Below are 24,178 nucleotides of genomic sequence, written 5' to 3'. Positions count from 1 at the left end.
TGAAATATATGGAAATACTTATGGCGTAGTGGTTAAGAGCTACAACTGCTAACCAAAAGGTCAGCAGTTCGAATCCACCAGGTGCTCCTTGGAAACTCTATGGGGCAGTTCCATTCTTTCCTATAGAGTCGCTGTGAGTCAGAACCCACTCGACTGCAACAGGTTTGATTTGGGTTTTATGAAACATATATTTTCAACATTAGGGAAATGATGGATTCTCCATCTTTACCCAAAGTACAGTTTTATAATTACCTTGGATTTTTGTAATCTCCTGAGAGTTATTTTTATTTTGTTACTGAATTATTTCATTTTGTGCTTTTCCAATATGCTAAACAATTGAAGATTTTACAGGATAAAGAAAGTACAAGTCCATAGCAATGCCAGAACATTTTATAACAAACAGATGGCTGTTTAGGGGCTGTTTATACTCCGTTGTGAAGGAATATTTTTCTCTGCTGGACCTCCAACCAGCCACAAAATTTAGTGTAAATACTACAGTGACGACTGGCATCCTGTCATTCACATTGTTCTTCCACAATCACCATAAACAGACCCAAGCTCTTGGGATGCATGTGAAAATTTCTTTTTGTGCCATCATATTACAGCATTTAAGTGTGGTGTACCATGTATGGTTATGCATCGATATGTAAGGTTGCTATGAGTTGGAATTGACTCAACGACAACGGGTTTGGTTTTGGGAGTTTTTTTTATACCATTCTACACATTGCTACACTTATAACAACACAGTACCTACATGTCAGTTCATGTCCAATCTAAGATGGTGTATTATTTGTGATACCATTCTACACATTGCTACACTTATAACAACACAGTATCTACAAGTCAGTTCATGGCCTTATAATCTAAGATGGTGCATTATTTCGGGCTGTCTTTCTCTACTACATTAGAAGCTCTTGGAGGCAGGGACTTGGTTTTATTTATGACTATGTGTTGGCATAAAAATTAGCGTAGAAAAGTGCTGGCACATAGTAGGCACTCAATAAAATATTTGGTGAATGCCCAAACAAAACGAATTCTGCAAGGTTTAGAAGAGAATGCTGATGTGGAAATAATCCATCGAAAAGACAGCAAGCAATTTTAAGAGTTTCAGGAGTCTTTGGGGATGAGATCATTTTTTTATACTCCTTCTAATAAAAAAAATAATTCCCTGGAATAGTTCTTAGTTTGTATTTGAAGCAAATTCCCTATAAGACGAGACTTTTCTCAGCAACTGTTCCTGGAAAGATTAATAGAGGTAAGCAAGTAGTTAAAGTCTTACTCAGAGTTTGAAAACCATCTCTTAGTATTTAAGAAGGCATTAATCATGATCATTAATCAATGGGAAGGAATGTTCAAAGAATGCTTAGAATAAATGTTTGGTGAAGCAAAAAGTCAGAGGAGAAAAGGCAAGGCAGGCATGCATGCCTAAGGCTGCAGACGAACTTTTTTTTGGGGGGGGGGGCGGTTAACAAATTAAAGCCTTTGGAAAAGAACAATTCACCAGAGGGAAACATTACTGTACAACTTACCAAATACTGCCAAGGTCAGCAGAAACTCGGCTGATTTTTTTTTCTGTGCTAGTAATAGATAAGAAACAAGTTTCTTGCAAGCCTGAGTTAGACATTATGCACTGAAGTTACTCAATGACAGGGATTAGGAAAGTGCTTTTATTTCCTTTACTTCTTGCTAATCGCAAGAGTGAGTGACAAACATTTTCAGTAATTCTGTGTTTTGTAAAGTTTTTGGTAAGGTTAGGCCTGATGTCAGTGCACTTTCATTTGTTCATTCATGCTAGATCTGGTTTCCTCTTCACTTTGAGCTTCTGAGAATTATTTTCAAGCAGTAATTCTCAAAGATTTCTAACATTAAAACCAAAAAAGTCACAAGGATGCAGTTTTTATCTGAAAGAAGTGGCTTAGCTGTACATAAAGAATCACTGTTTATAAAGTCCCACATGCAGTATCTTTGGAAATTTATGTGGAACTTGTAAAGAGTTTTAAATAAAAAATGAGACTCAACTAGGTTTATGGTGACCCACGCGTCTTTTGGTCCGAAGTTATTCCATGTTTACTTTAGGTTTTTCAGGCCACTGGGAACCATATTTTATGTTGTCCTGTGTTAAAAGATGCTGCTACTGTAAACAAAGTCATTTTTGCTTTGCTTTTTTTCCCTCCTCCTACTTGTTACAATAGTTGGGTCCTGGGACAACTATATAATTGGCCACTAGGAACCAGAACATGGGTTGCAAGATGGGTAGCTGGGTTAGAGTCCAAGACTCAGGCCCTAGACAGAAGTGAAGGCTCATTATCAGAATTAAACCCATGATCTGAGAACACACTGTACTGTTAAAGTGTTTGAGTTCCAGCAATTTCCTTTTTTTTTTTTAATTGTGCTTTAAGTAAAAGTTTACAAGTCAATTTCTCGTACAAAAACCTAGACACATTGTTATGTGACCCTAGTTGCTCTCCCTACAATGTGGCAGCATACTCCTCTCCACCCTGTATTTCCCGTGTCCATTCACCCAGCTCCTGTCCCCCTCTGCCTTCTCATCTTGCCTCCAGAGAGGAGCTGCCCACATAGCCTCATGTGTCTATTTGAGCTAGGAAGCACACACCTCACTAGTATTTTATGTCTTATAGTCCAGTCTAATCTTTGTCTGAAGAGTTGGCTTCGAGAATGGTTTTAGTTTTGGGCTAAGAGAGTCCGGAGGCCATGACCTCTGAGGTCCCTCTGGTCTCACAGTGTTAATTCTGGTCTTTTTACTGGAACTTGAGGTCTGCATCCCGCTTTTCTCCTGCTCCATCAGGGATTCTCGGTTATATTCCCTGTTACGGTGGTCATTGGTGGTAGCCAGACACCATCTAGTTCCTCTGGTCTCTGGCTGATGGAGTCTCTGGTTTATGTGGCCCTTTCTTTCTCTTGAATTTCCGTGTTTTCTATAGGTCAATCGCAAGCAGTATCACGGGTCTTGTATATGATCAAATCACTTAGTCTAATTATGCTCCTTTTCTTCTTGCTCTTTGAAGTCATCATTAAAGCCTCTTATACAACTGACTTGTCTTTGTCCCAGAAACTGCTACTATCACCGAGAATTAAAAAAAAAAAAAAAGTTTCAAAGCCTACTAAAGTTTGGGATATGTTAGGCCCGATTCGGTAGTCATGTCTAATAAAGAACACTAAACAGCTAAATCGGGAAGAAGATAATAAAGACAGATCACAGTTAGACAAAGACATGGTTACTTTTTTATTTGGAGAAAAGAAAAGTATGTTTTAATAAATACTGCAGAAACATTGACCAAACAAACATACAAAGTGACTTCAACATCAAAAAAAGAAAAATGCAACCAAAGTTCTGTTTGATAAGTTATAACTTATTTTCTTTTTACAATATTTAAATACAGAAAGCACTTGCCAGCTATTTTGTAATACTGCCCAAAGCATAATGCTGCATCAGTCAAAGCGTATCATGTTGGTAAAATGTCAGTATTTAATGGGAAATGACTGGAATGGTATTTTCCTGCAGAGACAAAACAAAGTGCTTGTAACACATAGAACTGAGTGTTGTAATTACCTTAATCTCCTCTCCTGCCACAATTTAATGGGAACACAGCTTTAACACTTCAAAAATGAAGCATTATCATTGGAAAGAAAGCTCGTTTTCAACAAGCGCCAACAATAAACAGGTCAGATCTGGTTTCTTTCTGAAAGAAGCTCTAGAAAGAACTGGTCAAAAAATATCTGTAAACTATTTTAAATGCTGATTATTTTATGTAACAACAGCAGTCAAGTATTGAACACAGGCCTTGGCTGACTCTGGTTAGGTGAGGTCTAGCAATCACTCTCCAGAAATGTCCTGGTATTGTGTCAGGACTGATAATATATAATTTCCCTCTAGGGATTCCTTAAGGCTTGTGCTAACAGATCCTTCTCTTATAGATGTTGATTTAAACAAAGTGAAATAAACCAACAGGTGATCAGGGGCTGCCAATTTTGGAGCTTCATCTCAAATAAAATGTCTAATAGGCCTTTTGCTTTGTACTTTGGGTAACTTAAATCCAGACAGCTTTACTGTGCTTTCTGCTACTATTCCTTCATTCATTATCTCTTCTGGTGAAAATAGTACCTACATTTTTTTTTCCACCCTTGGATCATTCTATGACATCAAACCAAGACACCTTTCATTTGACTTTGCATTTTTAGCAATGATGGCAAAAAAAAAAAAAACAAAAAAAAACACACACCTCTTTTCTAAACAGAGCACAAAAATATTACATTGAGCAATTTACCACTTTTTAATGACAATCACAATGATGAACAGAACCATCAGACTGAATAAAAATTGACTTTTTTTTTTTTTTCTATTTGATCTATTCGATCTTTGTAGTGCTGGTCTGCGTATCTTGCAAGGCTGCAAAAGCCTTTCTTTAGAACCATCTCGCTCAGCTATCTTCAGGAAGGCAAGACTTCAAAGCCTCAAAGTTTTTCCTCTGGATACCCCATGGGTCCTGAAACAATTTCCATTTTAATGATGAGCTAGGAGGAAATTAGATCACATCCTCTAGAAAACTAAATGCTAAGGTCACAGTGCCAGTTCCCCAGTGAGGACGGTATATTAATATATACTTTTTGTAAAGGAGATTAAAACATTTAAAAATTAAATCAAAGTAGAGATCCATGAATAGATTGTAACAAAGAAAAACGCAAGCACCGTTCAGGGTGTCATTTTTCTTCTTGGAGGTACTCGCTTTCGTCTTCATCTATCTCTAGCCCATTTCAATCTCTCGTTTTTTGGCATGTTTTTCAAGTCACATTTCAAAACTCTTCAATGTATTCACTTCCCGCCACTTGGTCTACATGCCGAAGCTAAGGACAGGATTTCAAAAAGACAGGCATCCTCTCAAATGCCTCCTAAGCCTCATGTGTACAGGACTTTGGCGGTGTACTTCGTTCAGACTTCACCGTTTTTGTTTTGTTGGCGGTTTTTTTTTTTTTTTACACTAGATCCCCTCGTCCTCGTTAAAGAAAACGGAAGATTCACATCACAGTGCAGCTCTTGGCTTTGTCCTTTCGTAAGTCCGTAGCAACGGTCGAGAGTTCTGGTCTGCTAGGCATGTGTGAAATCCGCTTTGTGGCCCTCTGTGATTTGTTCCGCTTAACGTTCTTATTTGTCTTGTTTACACACGCCAAGGTGGCAACGTGAAAAATGTCTCTGACACTATTTTCAGACTGCAAAGATGAGCATTCGATGTAAGTAGCTGCGCCAATCTGTTTGGCCATATTTGCCCCCTGAGAAGCAAAAGAAGAGATTTTCATCAGTGATATGTCTTTAGGGAAAGTTGCAAAGTACCCTCTAATAGCAGAAAATAACAACTCATCGCAAAATGATTTCTAATGTGTTAGCTGTATTTTCCAAGGGCTGCTGTGAGATATACTTTTTCCCCCTATTTGAATTACCTTAATTTATTCCTTCCTAAATATGTGCAGTCAAGATCAAGTCTCAAGATGGTCGATTATCATGACTTAATAGATACTTCTCGATTCCTCATAGGTGCTAAAGGCTCATCTAGTGTCCCTGGGCCACCTTTAAATGAGGGCCTGATCATCAAACACTTAGCAAGAGGCAATTCAGAGAAATCGACTGTAACCAAGAGTAAACTGAGGCTTAAGTCTTCCAGGTCAAAGCAAAGCACAGAATTACCCAGCGAATCCTACAGTTGGAATAAGTCAAATAAAGATCATGAACATAAATTATAAATTTTCCACATGGCTTTGGCAGGGAGATCTGGCCTGTCGAGCCTGCCCCAGCACCTCATGGGACACTCGTTTTCTCTCTTCTTGAGTGTAAATGGTACTCAAAGCTAGTCCATAAGTTGTAAAAAAAAACAAAAACAGGGGTAAGGGATGGAGTTTAGAATCAATTTTGAAATGTATGTGATTGTGTCCTAGGGCCCAAATCCTAACAGGACATCTGTAACTTTATGAAACACAAAATAACTCCTAAATGTGGACAATACAGCCAATATGCACAATAATAAACATGAGCATTAAAATAACTTATTGAAATAACCACTTTTTTGTTAATTAGACATGCAAGATAAAGATGCCTGCAGGACTTAAAATGATGTATACTAAATCAAACTCTCACTATTCCAACACGAGCTCCCTTTAGAATATGGTGGCAGGTTTGAAGAGAATGAACTTCTGACACTGATTCTTCTCCAATCTAAATACTTGGGGAAATGCCTGCAGAAATGACGGCTCTCTAAAAGACGGTTTTATGGAGTGTTCTACTTCTTTGGCAACAGCCTTTTTTAGTATTTTATTTGGTGCAACTGACAGTAAAATAAGATTAACCCTCTTAAAGATTAACCCTCTTATGATTTTGATCACATTCTCTCTTAAATCCAATATTTAAATTTAAACCTAGGTAGGAGTTGCAGAGATATACAAGGGTAGTTATTTCTGTACTCAGTAATGAAATAGCATGTGATTATGCTGCTTAATGAGATGGCATTTCACATTTTATGTCATATCTCCAAATTTGTTTTATTTATGCATACGCATATCAATTCTTATACAGTATCACTGAAAAGTATTGGGAAGCTTTCTGACAGGATCCGGTATCAAAATATCATCCTAATTTCAGCCCCTGGATCACTTAGTGCTCACTCTGTAGTCTTCAAAGTCAAGAGAGCTCAGGACTGTGTGGAGGTGCTGAGGTGCTCAGTGTAAAGGCACAGGCACAGAAACACCAGCATCCTTCAGTCTGTGCTTACAGATGGTCGCAATCTGGATACACAGTGCTCATTCAGCTCCATAGTAAACGGTCTTTAACCCAGAGTTGACTATTGGTTGATCCCTTTGAGAAGCAGCTAACTTTTATTCAGTTCACTGTAAGTGATATTCCATTCCTCTCACTCTTGTTTTTTAAATCCACATTTGCACACTGACAACATACGTACCTGGTCGTATGACACTGGCGTCTGCCTGTGATTTGAAAGCTCTACTAACGTACTAACATCTGTCCGGAGGTCAGACTTGCAGCCAACCAACAGCATTTTGGTGTTGGGACAAAACTCCTGGATTTCACCTTTCCACTGTAAAAAAACAAACAAAAAGAGTTGAAACATTAACTAAATGCTAGCATCCGCATAATGAAGAAGCAAACTCGCATTTATTTTCTAAGTAGACATTTTTGCTTCTTGTTAACGTGGATCCATTAGGGAATGTGAATGTCTATTATCATCTATTCTCCCTCTCTGTGGCTCATTATCTGCACACAGTGTTAAGAAGCTTGTTGGATATTGTCAGAAGGTACTTTGAATACTTCTTAATTATTGGGATATCTCTGCAAGATAAAAGTGCATTAGGAATAATTATATATCCCAACAAGTGATGACATTCTCGGCTATGGTGAGCTGGTACTTCCGGTGCAGTGTGCGGAGCTGGGAATAAGGCAGAGAGGACCCAAGCACAAGTCTGCATTCAGTGATTCCATCAACAAAGATGTGCTGGGACTCTACTTTGGTACTGGAAGCAGAGTTAATAAAACTGAACTTCTTGCCTTGAAGGAGCTTCCATTCCAGTGGCCGAATCAACAGACCATGATGTCTGCAAAGAACCATCTCCTGGGCTATCAGTAAGGCATCTGGCTCCTGTACCTCATATGCTTACGTTTTAAATTACATAAGCGGTTAAATGTTTCAATTTAGTACAATTTGGCTAGTTCTTTATTGACCTAAAAAGAATTATTAGGGCCTCCAGAAATACATAGTCAGAGAATTCCAACTGTTCTCCAAAAGAGCAAACGGACAACTTTTTGTGGTTGTGTTTCCTCAAGCATGAGATACCATCAGAGTGAGAGTCAGGGGTTCAGGGTGTTCACAGGTGACCTCTGGCTCTGGAGAAAGATTAATTAGTGGGGCTGAGATGGGGGTGTGGTACCTGTTTTCATCCCCATTCACAAATAGGTATTAAGCCCCCTACTAAGTGTCATGCTGGTAACACAACATCAGAATCAACTTGATGGTAATGGGTTTTTTGGTTTGGTGACTTCCAGAAGAGTCCCTGAGTGGTGCAAGCGGTTAACACAGTCAACTGCTAACTGAAAGGCTGGGTCCCCCCAAGAACTCCTCCGAAGAAAGGCCTGGCAATCTGCTTTTGAAAAATCAGCCACTAAAAACCCTATGGTGTATAGTTCGACTTTGTCACACATGGAATCGCCACTAGTCAGAGTCAACATGGCAGTAACTGATAGTTGGTGTCTTCCAGAACGAAATTCACAAAATAGTGGGGGTGATGAAGTCATGCATACAGTAAGTATACTACTAGATAAAACGAAACCTTGCAGGCGCAATTTAAAAGACCACTAGAGGAGACAACTCCAGATTTATAGGCGTGTTTTGGGACAATAAACTCTAGCCCAAAGTACACAATTCCAAAGTCGATGAATACAGTCACACACTTTCCGTGAGTTAGTTAGCTGATTTCTTCCTTTCCTTCCTTCCTTCCAGATTTAGAAGCATCTATCACATGCTAGGTACCACTGGAGTTAAAACGGGGAGGTGAATTGAAAAAAAAAAAGAATAAGAAATCTTTCCTGCTTTAATCCACTCTCACCTCTTTGATATTCAAGGGCTTAAAAGGATTCAATTAATCAAGACAAACCATAGCAGGGGTTATCATGAGCCTTAAACCTCACATGGATATAAAGCACACTCATTAATATCTTTAAGGTCTTAGAAGACAAAAGCAAAATAAAACAGGAGCAAGGTTTTTCACCATAAATTATGCATAACCTGATAGGACATCAAGGAAAAACTCCAGTAAATAAGCAATGTCTTTTATCTACAGACAAGAACTAGGCATGTTGTTATGTTGTTCTTCAGCTGTGTAATGACTCTGGCCTCTTGCTGCTTGTCTAGCAATTGTTTACAAGCATAAAGACAGGAAAGGTATATTCCTGCCTGAATCTGACAAACCTTAGCATGACTTCTGTTAGATACACGACATTACTCAAAACTGAAAGGCGTTAAAAAGCAACACAGATCCTTTGATGTGATGAAATTCATATGTCTTCGAACTAAGTGTATTTGTAATGTTTACTAAAAACAGGGGCCTGGTTCACCTTCAAACGCTTACTTCATAATGACACAGAGACAAGTAGTCACATGCCACAGGAAAATATAAACTAAAGAAAACACACAAGATACAAACACATTCCACTAAAAATGAAAACCAAATGGGGAGGAAAAAAACCCCAGGCCAACCACATGGAAGTTTCTGGTCCTCACATTCCTACAGCACCCTGATGTGGTCACATGGGTTACCACTCACCCACATCCTCTATCTGAATCTCAAAGTAAACAGGAGAGGGGGTGGTCTGAAGGGTCTGATTCTCAAACCCCACAGCATGCAGGCCAGGGCTGATACGATAGTTAATAGCTAATAAATGCTAATCCATGACTAACATGTGACTTCTGTAAGTACTTCTATGACTACCCTGCCAAGGAATTTCCCACTGTCCCAGGAGCCGAGCCTAGGACCTGTGACCACCCTGTAATCAGACCCTTCCTCCTGACCTCTGCCTGGTTCCTTCTAGGCCTTCATCAGGTCCCATATTTCCACTACAGGAGCTCACTTACGGTAGCCTTCGGACCCCAGGTATGTGTTCTGTAATTTATAACATGTTTACTACTATTGTGTTTATTAGCATCTGACATATACCTTGTCATAATTCACCTTGTCTGATGTCTGGAAGCATACCCTTATTCCTCCTGTATTTGTTCCATTTCTGTTTCTAATAAAAACTTAACAAAACACAGCATCTATATTAAAATAGTTATTGCATTCATCTCAATATCTGAATTGGGGTCAAATGTAAACCTGTGAGCTAGGGCGAAATCTGTTGATTGAAGGAAAGAATAAATGAATAAAGGAAGGCAGGAAGGGAGAGAGGGAAAGAATGAAGCAAGAAATGAAAGGATGGAGGGAATAAAGGAGGGAGGGAGGAAAGAAGGAAAACATGTATGACAGTAATCAAAAATAGCTATTTTAAACTGTATCATTTCTCCCAAAAGGACAAACATGGAAGTTCTTAAAAGGGTATTTTGATTCACAGCTTTATGAAATAAAAATATTTAACAGGTTCATCATCAAGACTAGTGACGCATTATGAATGGAAACTTTGTTTTGTTGGAAGCTGGTTCTCTTGGGTGTTTAAATTACAGCACAGCAGGCAGGCTATTACCTAGGGTGCCTGAGCTGCCAGCTAAACACATGTTTCTATTTCACATGTCGTCTAGTGCTGAGCTGTGCCATCAGCCCCCACACTCACCTTTTTTAGGACACTGTCCAGAGTCTCTGGTCTACTAATGTCAAAGCAAATCAGTACGGCATCAGAATCCGGGTAAGAAAGGGGCCGGACGTTGTCATAGTAAGGAGAACCTGCGAAGAAACAGAGTCACAAGTTTTCTGATGAAAATCCCCTTGCTTGACACGCATTAACTCTACCCTTTCAAGCTTAATCCCTTCAACTTCACATCACAGCCCCACCCCTGCTTCCCTTAATCCTTGCAAAAGCATGCAAACAAACAAAAGCCGGTTAGTAAAATATTCCTTTCTACCAGAAGATAAGTAAATCCTCACTGTATCTAACCTGAATTCAAGGGGAGGGGCCGGGACCCAAGCTGAAATCTGCAAGGTTCCAAGATTAGAGCTCAAAGGTACCAGAGACATTTTAAGAGCCTGGAGACCCCAGGCCTTGAGGGCAAATTCATCTCCGCCACTGCATGGGGCAGGGGGCAAGGTAGCTTTAGGACTTCCTGTGTCAGTTTCTTCATTCATAAGATACAGATGACAAAACTATCTCCCTGGGATTAAATAAACTCAGACGGTGCCTGGCATTAATAAGGGATCGGTAAGTATTAACTGTGGTTATCACTGTTGTGTTATTGTTGTTGCCATTGTTAAATGCTGGGTAGTACTAGCAAGCACCATACACTGACTTACTTCCTGGGAACAGAGACCAAAACTCAAGGCTGCTCTGAGATGGAAAGGCAGGGGTGACGAGGGAGGGAGGAAAAGTGTCCCACCAGCTATACAAAGGGAACCATAGTAAACCATACCAGCTTGCCCTGTCTCAAAGTTAAAAGTTTAGATAAGCCATTGACCTTTGAGCTTACTTACTAAAACTTATCCTCAAACCTTACATAGACTTTCTTCCTGTTACAAGCAAAGAATGTAGTAAATGCCATATTGGATCATGTCACTTTTTTACACAGCTCCATCTCAGACAGTGACAGCAAGGATCTCAGCCCAAGTTAAACCTAGGGTCCCCAAAGGTTCAAATTAAAAAAAAAAAACCCAGCTGCCATCTGGTTGATTTCGACTCATGGTGACCTCATGTGTGTCAGAGTAGAACTGTCCTTCACAGGTTTTCAATGGCTGATCTTTCGGAAGCCAGACCTTTCTTCCAAGGTGGACTCAAACTGCTAACCTCCCAGTTAGCGGTCAAGTGTATCATCATTTGCAGCACCCAGGGACTCCAAAGGTTCAAATTACCAGCCAACTGTCTTAACCACAGAACCCCCTCGTCTTTTGGGAAATTTCTTCCACTTCCTTAAGAATTCCAAAGGATGGGCAATTGCACGAGGCCAAAAATTATAAAATGGTGTGACTATAAATTTAAATACAACTTGCCAGTAGCTACTTATTTTTTTCTCAGTATACTGGCATATCACAAGTATAACATTGAAAAAAAAAATCATTTTACTAGGTTAAGCAATATATTATTAGTATTTGACTCTACCGGAGAGAAAGAAAATCTAAACCACCAAAGTCTGTTTGAAACCCAATTTCGTTTTGACATCACTTTCCCTTTCTAGCAGAAAAATATGACATGTTGTCCACTGATAAATCAAAACCTCCACAGTCAAAGTTAAGAGGAGAGAAAGTCTACAAAGCAGGTCTTAAAATAATCTTTCCCAGTTCTATCAAAACAAAAATTTTCAGGAGCCTGCTTTTGTTATCCACAAGGTACTGGTGTTAGGGTGAGGTACTTTCTTTCCCAGTCTCTTCTGGGTCCCTGAGATTCACTATGGAATCCCAGGTAATACTGTGGCCTTCTTACAGGCTGCATTAGGGATGCAGAGTGACAGCTTCAAGCCAGGTGTGTTGGCTACACAGGGAGAAGGGAAGGCTCTAAGAATCAGGAAGAAAAGCCTAAATAAAGGCAATTTAAGCCAGGATTTTTCTTGAGCTGCAGCAGTTCCCTATACACATCTGGAAACAGGGCCCTGATGAAGCAGAGGCTGCCACGTTAAAGATAGTTTCCAAAAGCTTAAAGTTTTGTGTTAGAAATTCAAGTCATTTTAAATACTGAGGCAAATGAGACTAAGGTTGCCTCTGAAAATGACAAGCTGCAGCTGCCTTTTCAGCAACTCACAGGACTCTAAGAGAATAATTCAGAGTTCACCAATTTAAACATGTTTGAGAGGAATCAGAAATGAGATGGCTTAACAAGATTTATGGTCATACGGGCATTTCCGTGTTTGTTAGTTCTGTGAAGTGCAGGCTTTCTCAACTCCAGCCTTTCCCGTTTCTATGTCGAAAGTCTAACTTTTACACAATTTCTGCCGTCAATGTTTGGGAATTTCTTCCCAAACATGCAATAAAGAAAATACCAAGTCACCGGGGGAAATCCAAGTACCTGGCCTCTGCACGAAGGTTGCCTTTGCTCTTCACAGTTCACAAGAAATGACCTGACCGGAAGCCTAAAGTAGAACTCCCCAATAATTAAGATTGTCAGAAACCTAACAGGCTTCAGAGATTTCCTTTCTTGGAAATCACCCACATTAAGTAAGCCAACTGTCTCTCTGTAGATACTTTCCAGTTTCAATCAGACCTGAACTTCCGAGGTCTCAATTATGAGAGTGCTTACTGCTAATCTCAGATCTAAGACTACCCTTTATAACGATGACGATGTTTTCCAAATCCCCAAATCAGGAAAGGCAGCTGGAGAAGCAAAAGCTGCCAGAGTATTTAAAATTGGGACTACAGGGAAAATCTAGAGAAATGGTTTCAACCTTTTGGTAACCACCACGTGGCTGCAGAAAACTCCCCTCCCTTTGTGTACTGTGATTCCCCTCCCCCAGCCATTTTATGGCCACAAAGGAGATCTGGCTTTGTCTTCAGCCCTCTGTCAAGCTGGAGACTCCTGTTTACAAGAATCCAGTGAGCTGGCTTCTGTGCTTAGTGGGTGTACCCAAATACTTGCAAAATGTAGGCTTTGGCCTGATTTTAAATGAAAATACATAAGCACAGTGTAAAAGTTCACGAGAAACCACCTTACTTGTTTAAGTAAGGGAAAGAGGCAATTTTTAAGAGCTTTAACAAGACCTAATCAGGAGTGACATTTTGATCCAGTCCTATTACTTTTGCTAATGAAGAGTGCTGCTTTTAAATCGACAAGAGTGTCCAAAGGTAGCAATAAAAATAATCTCCACATTTATTAGTTATAAGCATAATTCACCTAACCGCTAACTATGAGAGCAATCTGTCATTAAAAATAAGACCACATCTTCATGAGGTATTTTTTGATAGGTTATGGTTATAACCAGTATCAGACTGAAAAACCTAATATCTTTATCTTTTCAGAATAAAATATTTAATTCCTATAGATATATAAAATAACTCTTCTAGTAGGGAAAAACCTAACAATTCAGCTAAGCAAGTCCTTCAAAAACAAAACTCCTGTGTACTGTTTACAGTGTTTACTCTTGTTTAAGCGCTTTGAATTCTTCCCTACTGGTTCCTGTAATGTCCAAGCCATTGCACAAAGGAAGTAAAGAAAGAAAAGTAGGGAGAGCACCTGGTGTAATCACAGGCATGTGTGGGATAACTCAGGAGCCAAGGGTGGGGGGGAGGAATTCCAGGAATGCTCCTGTGAAGTGAGAAGCAACATGGGGAGACAGAAGTGACACTGAAGGAGCAGAAAGCCCATAAAACAGGAACAATACCTGCCCCTGATCCCTATGTCTTTCCAGAAAAGTCTCAAAAATACCTTGTTAAGCTAAACAGCAAAAAAAAAAAAAAAAAAAAAATTCTGTAGAAATATTAAGGTGCCCTTGAAAAGCTTCAAGAGAAAATGTAGAACTAAACACCACAAGAGAGCTAAACATTTTTCCAGTATATGAACTTATTTAACGTCAACTACAGTACATAAACACATATAGTATATATGTATATATGTAAGGGCCATAGCTTTTAACCACTATGCCACCAGGGTTTCCATACATACTCTACGTACAGTTAAAGTTCAACAAGTCTAGGTACTGAGCTTTCCTTGTCAAATAAAACTTGGAATAAATATGCTTCATGCAAACGGAAATTCTCAGACGCAGCAGCACATTTCATTTCTCTTATATTGTATGAAACTTCAAACACACAGCACTGTTCCAAGGTCTTTCCTTATGGGCCTATCAGACCTTCAAAGGGAAAGTCATGAAACTTCATATTGTAAAGAAACAACCATACCACATGTACAAACTGCATGCTAAAAAAAACACACAAATGTTAAGGGCTTTGCCCAGGTGTAGATTAAAGTATATACATTTGAGGTTCTCTGAGTTCCTCAAGTTTGGCAAAGAGCAGCAAAGTTCTAAAAGGCTTTTAAGATTTCAGGTCTATCCATCTTTGTCTTCAAGATCATTAATTCTGGGTGCAAGCAAGATTTCCAACCCAAGAATAGTCACGTAGTGCCTCACCCAGAAACTAATTCTTCAGACACATACCTGCCTGCTTAAGTCACCCCTTCACAAAGATAGAACACACCATATATGTACATAATTAAATGTATATGTAAGAAGATTCATGCCCAAAAGGGAAGCTTTATAGAGCCTTCTGCAAAACCAGTTCAAATGCTGGGAGGCTTTATAGGAGTCTGAGAACTGAAAACTTTTCTAGTTGAATATTTCATAACTTCTTTTGCTTGAAACTTAAATTGGAGGAAAAACAAAACTGTCATTCCTCCATAAGAAACTCCTACCGGGAACAATAAAAGTGAAGAACATAGCATATTTTTGGTTGGGAAAATGCATTGACTTTTGGTATTTTTAATGACCACCAAAAGAATATCTGTAATAAACTGCAAAAAAAAACATGTAAGAATGGTATGATCTGTCCTACAAGATACCATTTCCTCATACCATCACTAACCAGAGTGAAAGCATCAAATTAGCAACCATCTCAAGAATGTGAATCAAGTCTGGCTCAGTTTAAGACTCTGCTTAGCTCTCTTTCCGAGTCATCTGCGCTACAAACACAAGTATGCACTAAGCAGTTCTTGAGAAGGGCTTTTTGTTTGCTGCTTCTATTCATTTAGATTAACAGGAACTGTGAGTAGATTTTATGAAAATCTGTGGGCACTTATGTGTTGCTATAATAATGGAATCATTATTTTGTATTTTGGGGGGCACTCCAAATACATAGCTGGATACAAACTCAGAAAGGCAGAGATAAAGTTGCTATTTTTGAGCTTTCAATAAAGTTTTAGTCTTTTTCTCGGAATCTTACTGGGATACCTAAAAACATAAGAATCAAAATTTTTATTTGTAGTGGCATCGTGGTGAGTCATGTAGTTGTAGGGAAAAGAGCAGGTATGTATAATTTTTAAAAATCGCATTATCACTGAGTGACAGATTGAAGTTTTTATGCTTAAGAGTTCCAGGAGTGAATTCGCCTTTCCAGATACTGCGTCATTAGGCTCATTTTTCAAAACCAACATGCACAGCACCTGGCCGAACTTCTGAGGCAGCTTACATGCTAATGAAATTTCTGATTTGCTAAAGGGGGACTCTGGGTAAAGTTGCCAATCTTAGCAATGGAGAAGACATTTAAAGGACATCAAAAAATGACCCAGGCACAGCTGATTCATTTGGCATAGTCCACTAGGCACCCTGAGCTAACTGGTGAAACTATTGGTCCTTAGAGTCATATCTACATGCAAAAAACTGGATTAAAAAGGAAACATCTGGTTATTTCAGGTGGCATCAGAATGACCAATCTGGACTCCTCACTGATTGGGCAATTTAGCAAGAAACCAGATTGCAGAGAGGAAGAAAAAAATAAAAAAGTACTCTACGGAGTTACAATTAAAAATAAATTAAAAAAAAAAAGGAAGGCAAAAAAATCTAGAGACAGATGTAGACTTAGAAAAGGAATTCATGACCCTTCCCCGCCCCCGCCCCCACTAGAAGTTGAAACGGAAATTGTCGCATGGTGGACAAATCTCCAGATGTGGTTTGATTTATTGGTTCTTGGAAACCACCATCCAAACTTTGAGGTATCTGTTTTGCCATCACCCACTTTTCTTACAGAGCTTCAGTGAGAAAGCTCAAGTTGAGAGTTGAACCTGGTCTTGATCTTGAAACTCTAAGCTCTTATGGATCATTACTCCCTTACGAAATGTCTGGATTTTGGCAATTTTGCCCTTGGTATTCACATCACAAGCAATTAATTCTGGGTACAAGCAATCATGTATCTTTGGCTCTTTTGTAAATTCTTACCCTCTCCCTTTTCCTAAGAAGGTTAAGTTAGAGTTCTTCAACATTCAGAATCTTGTTTAAAAGAATGTTTCCACGTGGGAGGGATATCAGAGACTTCTAAGGGACTGAGTCAACTTCTAGAGAGAAAGAAAGGAACTGTACGGTTGGCTTCAGTGATCACTGAGTCACCAGTCAGAGGATCTAGGCTGCCCGGGTGGCCTTCGACAATTCTTTGGGTCTTGTTGAACTCAGTTTAGCCCCTCCGGGTCACCCTCCTTTGAACAGGTACTAAAGCACCAAAGATGAAGTGCGTCCATGTCCCCTAACTGTCCTGTGGAGTCTTCTAGGAAAGTTTCCTGGGAAGAACTTACTGCGTTCAAGGTCCAGCTCATAGGCATCTCTTCCCAGCAACTCCTAATACTTAAAAATGGGCTCCTCATATGATTTCTTACGTGAACTTGAGGGAACCTTAGTATTTTATTGTTGCCTATTTTTTTGGCCACTTTTGTATGCCTTGGTAATCTAACTAGACTGTAAGTACCCTGAGGGCAGGAGATGTTTTTGCCCAGTTCTATACCTCTCCCTTCCTTGCCCTCAGAGCACCCATCAAGGTGAATCCTACACAAGTGCCCTAAAAAATGTTTATTGACCTGATATATTCATTCACAAAAAAGGGTACCCGTGATTCCACTGAAACTTTTCCATCCTTGTTAATAAACATTTCATTAGAGGATTTGTCACCAAGCTCATTCTTCAAGCTTGACATATAAGCTATACATTTAACAATATAGATAGACTTGTGGTTCTAAATGGAAACCCTGGTGGTATACTGGTTAAGAGTTCAGCTCCTATCCAAAAGGTCAGCAGTTCGAATCTGCCAGGCGCTCCTTGGAAACCCTATGGGGCAGTTCTACTCTGTCCTACAGGGTCGCTATGAGTCGGAATGTTTATAAAGGAGCTAGCCCTCCCTTTTCCTTAAGGTAAAAAATAAAGAAAGAACTACCTTCTCTGTTAATAATGCCTAAAACTAATTCAGGAGGGCTAACTTAAGTACTCATGGCCTGAAAGAAGCTTATATCATGACAAGATTTAAAGTGTGTTCATGGGGTAATAGCACAGTTTCTGTGAGGAAATTCTAACAGTTGAATTGAATATTTTAAAATAGTATGTCTTAAATACAATGTGCATTAACTCGCCTTGGTTAAAGCTGGCAGGAATGATCTTTACTCCCTAAATCACATGCGCTGAAATTACACTGCAATCAAATCTCTTTGGAAAAGATAAAGTGATTCTTGAATGACTAAAGTTTCTATTATTAGTAGGCATTTGGCTTCATAGTACAAATGATTTCTATGCTTGGCAAACGAGGCCGATTTTGAAGCACAAGATGTTACAACTACTTTGGTCTCACACTGATCACTTCAAAATGCTGGAACCATTAGCCAGGGTTTTGTAGAAACTCATCGGGTGAATGTGAAAATCATTAGGGGCATTTCCAGAACCATTAAGGAAAACACTCGTCTTGTCAAGGAAAAGGTAACATTTCTCAGTAAAAATCAAGAAATTACGGACCCATATTTAAAGACTACCTTTAACCTCCCTCATCCCACTTTTAAAGAATTCACAGAGCATTTTTTTTAAAAAGCAAATTTTGTTGACTTTTTTAGTGGGCTCAAAGAACTTTAAGCAGCCGTAAGAAATCACCTGGGCACTCTGGTTGCTTGATGTGTGCATGGGGCCGGGGGAAGGAAGCCGTTTCCTACCTGAAGAGAATACCTAAGCACTGGGGATGCATGCCAAGGGAATATACAACAACCAGGTGAACAGGACACTGGAATTCAGGTACAAATTGGGCTCCTCAGAGCTTAACAATGAAAACATCCTTCTCCCCTCTCCCAGCTTCGCTGTCCCACCCAGACTGTAAGCGTCTTAAGGGCAGGACCATGTTTTATTTAACATTACAGCCTAACGGAGGGCTTGCACATAGTAGGTGCAGAAAGAAGGGCGAGATGGAGAAGGGAAAGAAATTTCAAGTTGCCGTGCCACTAAATCACCTCTCTTTTATTGCAGCAGTCCCTGGGTGGTGAAAATGGTTAAAATGTTTGGTTGCTAACCAAAAGGTTAAAAATGCAAGTCCACCCAGAGGCACCTCAGAAGAAAAGGCCTGATGGTCTACTTCTGAAAAATCAGCCACTGAAAACCCTAAGCAGCACAGTTCTATTCTGACACACATGGGGTCACCATGAGTCGGACTAACTCCAGGGCAAACGGGTTTTTACTGGTTTCGCTTGTTGCAAACTGGCCCTGCATACCCTATAGGGCAGGCAGTTCTACTCTACCCTATAGAGTTGCTACGAGTCGGAATCGGCTTGACAGCAAAGGGTTTTTTGGTTTATGCTACACTTTCACTTTATGTTCTTTGCCACATCTAGACTGGCAGAGCTTTGCCTATGCATGACTGCTGGGCGGGAAAAGCAAACCCCTTCCAGAAGCTGCCCACATACAATGGCCAAGCTAGGGAATTGCTTCTGCCTTCAAAATAGTTGCCTCTCGGCCAGGAGACTGAACAGGACTTGTGTACCATTCCAAGGAAAGTAGTTTATGCCATCTGTCTCTCTAGATCAGAAAAGTTAGGCACACTCAATTTTCCCTGTATAAATAATCTTAAACTTTCATAAAGTTCTAGGAGGGGGGAAAAAAAATCTGACATTTCGGACTGGAGACGTGGCTTGGATCTTCCCTCCAGAGCTAAACTGACAGCAGTTGGAAAAAATAAATGTATCGAGAGGCATAAAGCACATGCAATTATTTTCACAACCCGAATTAAACAAATGTCTTAGTGGGCAAAGGAAATGTCAAACATTTGTCAGAAAATAATCCTGTTCAGAAATTTGCCATGGAAAGCTCGAGATGAAACGGAAGAACATGGAAGATACTTGAAATGATTGGTCACTGATGCAATGGTTCCTGTTAGATGTATTTTACTCATGAATGACAAAACATTTTTGGTGGGAACAGACTATTTTTAGTATTGAAACAGGGCTTGGTGACTGTGTTTAATTATCTAACATTTCACCTCACAAACTCTACAACTGAATTCCCTAATAATTCCCTAGTGCCTTTTTCATTTGTATAAATCTAAATTCCAACTAAGATTTTATTATTGGATAATTCTGCAGTGCAATGTTTTCTTAATCACAGTTTTCAAATTTTTATACTTTCAGTTGAGCTTGCATGGGTTTTTGTTTCATTAAATAAAAATACAAGTGATTCTTTCATCACAGACTTCAAGTGATTATCTTTAATTTGATGAAAGGCAGTGTTTATACATTTGCCATTCTTTGTGCACAGGTAATTCAGTGGTAATAAATGCCAGAAAATCTCATCTCCTTGGAAACTATGCATATGATCATGCATTTGTTCTTTCAACAGATTTTATTGGGTGCCTACTGTGTGCAAGGCATTGTGCTGTGTATTACAGAGATTATAAATTGTGGAGTTCTGATGAAATACTTCAATATCTGAAGTGATATTTACGTGCATATGGGAAAGGTGGCCTTCCACTATAAACTGCTCATAATTTTAAAAAATTTTCTGGCCTTTGGAAAATAATGTGCCTTTTTGCTCCTAAAAAAAAAAAAAAAAAAAAATCAATTTAGCCCTTTGGGCACCTAATCTCTCAGTTGGTGGTCCTGTAACTCTTGAAGCTTGCAACAAGGGAAGTATAACCCAGCATTCCTTCAAAACCCACTCTTTCTGCCCCCTCCCAATCCAAAAGGGTCTCATTCCTATGTCCATCAGGAAGCTGGCAGTGCCCAGCCAAGAGGCTCAAATCCACTGGGACTAAGAGCTGAAGCCAGCCAACATTCTGGGAAACAGAGATTTGCCTTAGCTGGTGGACTAAATTCAAGAACTGTAATAGCTGGGAGAGATCCTACCCAATGTCCTCTTTTTACAAATGATGAAGAGGAGACCCAGGGAGGGGGGATCATTCAGGCAACCAGGAGCTAAGATCTAAACACAGCTCTGTATCGACATCTGGAACAGACCCATGGCCCCACCTCCAGGCTAAATAATTCTTACCACGCATTAAGTACAAACAGGGTCTACTGTGGGGGGAAAGCACCAGTGCCTATTATTGGCACCAGATCAACTGTCCTACCACGATTTGTCTGGGAATTACAGCCCGCTAAGTACTAGGCTGTGTAATAACTCCCATGATAGGAACTCCTGAAATAAGAAAACACTGGAGTTCCTTCCTTCTATCACCACCTACACTATAGGTGCAAGTCTGTGTGTGGAATGCCCAGTACAAAACACTGCGAGATGCCGGTTCTGCTACCCCTGGGAAGGCTGGAGGAAGTCTGAGTGTCTGGCACTGACCATGAGAGGCGCTCGTGCGGGAATTCTCGCCTGCCTTTGTGCAGGGCCTGTTTCTGGCGACCCTGTCAGTCTGGTTCCTTCCTCTGGCTCTTTCATCTCCTGTGTCCCTTGCGGGGGGGGGGGGGGGGCTCCAGAGGTTAAAGCCAGGGGTTGTGGGAAGCTCAGAAGCACCTCCGCGAGGCCACTCCCAGCAGAGCGCGGCTCCACCTCAGGGCTTCTCGCCGCCCGACAGCAAAACCTGCGTGCTGGCACTTGTGCGTGCGCTCCTCCTCGCTGGTTTCACCCCAGATTTGGAGATTTGGTTCGATTCACTCGCTGCAGCCCAGCCCCCTCCCAAACTCCCAGACTTAATCACAGAGGGCTTCACTCTGCCTTTCTAGTAGCTCCTCCTCCACAGGCGACACCCTTCTTGGAAACCAGCACTCTTTGCTACCGGGCACTGCAGGCAGGGGCAGTGGGTTCCTGGGTCTCAGCCCGAGATCCCAGGTGCAGTTGCCGTCCGCAACACCCCGGACCCAGCCCGAACTCCTAACTCAGCCGTGGGCTGGAAGCCTTCCCACAGGCGGGGGACATGGCCCTTTCTGCCATCGCGCGTCAGGTTCGGGGGTGGGCGCATGAAAAGGCACTAACCTGGCCTTGAACCCCATGACCCTTGAAAATAACCCACCACGGGGACAATAATTCAACTGGACAAGGTCAAAGGCGAATAGTGCGCTTGGCCGCCAGCTGGCAGGCGGTGATGCAGGAGTTAGGCGGGAATGGCGTGGACAGGATGGAATGGCGTGGTCACCGGGGGCCTCGGGCGGGCAGGTTAGCACCGAGGCGGCGCGGGCGGCCGGTAGCGCGAAGAGGCCCTGCGGCCGTTCGCAGTAACCCTGCCCTGCCTTCGCCGCCTGCGCATTCCTTGCGGTAGGTGTCACGAGCAACGCGGCTCTCGCTACTCTCCCCCAAGCGCGCATTCCGCACGTAACCGCGTCGCTTCTGGGATTTTCTCCCTCCTCCCACCACCCCGCCCCATGCCGGGCCTCCCCGACTACAAACAGGTTAGATCCTGGAGGGGCGCCCGCCGCAAGCCGGGTGGTTCCGCGGCAGAGCACGCATCCCCCCAGCATGGGGCCACCTAGGTCGCCCCAGGGCGACTCTGGCATGGCCCAGTGGGCGGACCGAGCCCGACCACCCGGCCACAAGCGACTCCAACCACGGGGTCACACTGAGGGCACACGGCCTCCTCCTACCCCTTTATCACACCTCCGCCCCGACTCAGAACGGACAAAATTGTCACCCAGCAGGAAAGGTGGGAATCCCTGGGAGGGGGCAAAGTTAACCGATGGGCACTGAACGCTGAAGCGCGCGCGTAGGCAGGCGCGGGATCTTGAGAGCCGCCGCGCACCCCTGAGAGGCTGCAAGCCCGCCGCAAGCGCCACGCGGCCGGAGGACTCTTACCCGAAGTGTCCCACAGGCTCAACTCTATTCTTTGTGTGTCGATTTCAAAACTGGCCGTGTAATTCTCAAACACTGTAGGGACGTAATTCTGAACACACAAAAATGGACAAGGAAGGAAAAGGCAAAAAGGTTAGTTTAAAATGCACGGCACCCGCAGACACCCTCTGAAAATCGCCTCCCCACTCCCCGATTAAAAAAGAAGAAAAAACCACGCATCTGACAAAACTCGCAGACCCTTTCCAAACCCGTATCTGTGCCTCAGCCGCCCTCCCGCTCTCGGAGACGCGTTGACCCAAATCTCCCAGCCCTCGGTTCCGCACATATGAAAGAGCAAGTTTCAGAAGCTAACAGCCGAATGTGCCGGCGCGTCCCAGCCCCAAACGCTTCCAGCCCACTTTCCCTTTCCTAGCAGACTAACCAGGGGGAAAGTAGTTAGGGGTGAGAAAGACGACTTTAGAAAGAAAAAACCGGTGAGTGAGGGACATAAGAAAAAGCCCACCCCGAGACGGGGATTCCGCAGGCCGCCCCCACCTTGAAGCCCCAACCGGCCACTCACCTCAGGGAAGCAGTCCTTGGCGAAGACATGCAGCAGCGCGGTTTTCCCACACTGACTGTCTCCCACCACTACTATCTTGCATTTCACGTTCTGATTAGGATCCATGATAGATTTACTGGATAATTTCTGGCTGGCTCTTCTCTCCTTCATTGATCTTGCCTTATTTTCTCTTGGAACAGGAATTTTTTTCTTAAGAGGAAAAATATATATATATAGTTTCTCTCTATATAAAAAGCTGATATAAAAATAAATCGCAAGGCTGGTGGGCACCCCTGAAGCGCAGTGCGGACGAGGAGGGGAGCGAGAAAAGCAGTCTCGTTACTCCCCTCCAACAAGTTTCATGCCTGACTCCACACCTAGCCTCCCAAGTCCAATTCCGATGCGACTGCTTTGTTTCACGCTCTCTGCGCGGCTTTATACGCCCGGTCTTCCAATCCTCGTCTTTCTCAATGAGAGAAGGAAACTGGCCCGCCTCCTCGCCTTTTATGGAGCCTGGGAGCCACCGCTGACGCGTTACTTGCAGAAAACGTAAACTGTGCGCCCTCTAGGGTGAGCAAGGGGGATCTATTTCCAATCCAAGGCTCTGGGCATTTTGAAGACCCGCAAGGACGCATGGCTGAGGGATGGGAACCATACAAGTCTAGGATGAGGTGGGAAACTGAAAGTCTGGGCATATTGATCTTTCCTAGAATTCCTTTAAAAATATTTTAATGAGAACTGACCTACAGAAGCATCGCGAACATTTGTAAGAGTAAAAACATTTTCCACCCAAGTTAAAACAGCAAGTTCTAGAAGCAAATCTTGGGTGGGGAAGGGTCAGTTGGTTGTATTTTTAAAAATTGTGTCAGATATATAGGCCATGGAGCAGTATCTAAGCCAGGTTATTACAATAGAGGGAACTGGCTTCCCTGGATCAAAGTAATAGACTTCTAAAACCTGCCGGTTCAAATGACTCAAGAGGTGAAAAGGTTTTGAGGGGTGCATGGGGGAGGTGGGAGGGAAGAAGAAAGAAAAATGGAAGATGCTCACAACCGAGGGACAATAGCTGTTGGAAACTCAAACCCGCTGCACCAGGAATCCAAACAGGTGAGGCCAGCCCAGATGCCCCATTTTAGCCAGGAGGGGAGGAGGAGGGATTCTGATACTACCTCTTATCTTTAGACTCCACCTCCTTGGAGTCAAAAAAGCACCCTAGTCTAGACCCAGAAGGCACAACTATTCTTAGCTGAAAAATGCAAGTACTCCCCCTCCC

The 24,178-nt window shown here is 41.8% G+C and overlaps 1 protein-coding gene across 1 annotated transcript; it reads right to left on the bottom strand.

The window, feature by feature from the left end:
• Positions 1-3,216: 3,216 nt before the first annotated feature.
• RND3 (Rho family GTPase 3) lies at positions 3,217-23,341 on the bottom strand. Its single transcript, XM_003405848.4, has 5 exons — positions 22,927-23,341; positions 22,371-22,458; positions 10,337-10,446; positions 6,963-7,097; positions 3,217-5,286 (listed from the first exon to the last, which is right to left on the bottom strand). Exons 1-5 carry the CDS (start codon positions 23,074-23,076, stop codon positions 5,035-5,037), a joined length of 735 nt encoding a protein of 244 aa, XP_003405896.1. The 5' UTR covers positions 23,077-23,341; the 3' UTR covers positions 3,217-5,034.
• Between the last annotated feature and the right edge of the window lie 837 nt (positions 23,342-24,178).

Source organism: Loxodonta africana, chromosome 6 (assembly GCF_030014295.1).
Source record: "Loxodonta africana isolate mLoxAfr1 chromosome 6, mLoxAfr1.hap2, whole genome shotgun sequence".
Classification (NCBI taxonomy): Eukaryota; Metazoa; Chordata; class Mammalia; order Proboscidea; family Elephantidae; genus Loxodonta; species Loxodonta africana.
The sequence above is the reverse complement of the archived record's forward strand: the minus strand, read 5'-3'. Positions and strand labels throughout refer to the sequence as shown.

Bases quoted from the DNA above. Each gene is read 5' to 3' on its own strand.
- RND3 (XM_003405848.4), bottom strand. From the start codon at position 23,076: ATGAAGGAGAGAAGAGCCAGCCAGAAATTATCCAGTAAATCTATCATG. The intron at 22,459-22,926 runs GTGAGTGGCCGG...TTGTGTGTTCAG, and splicing joins CCAAGGACTGCTTCCCTGAG to AATTACGTCCCTACAGTGTT. The intron at 10,447-22,370 runs GTAAGAGTCCTC...GTTTCTTCGCAG, and splicing joins GAGCCTGTGGGACACTTCGG to GTTCTCCTTACTATGACAAC.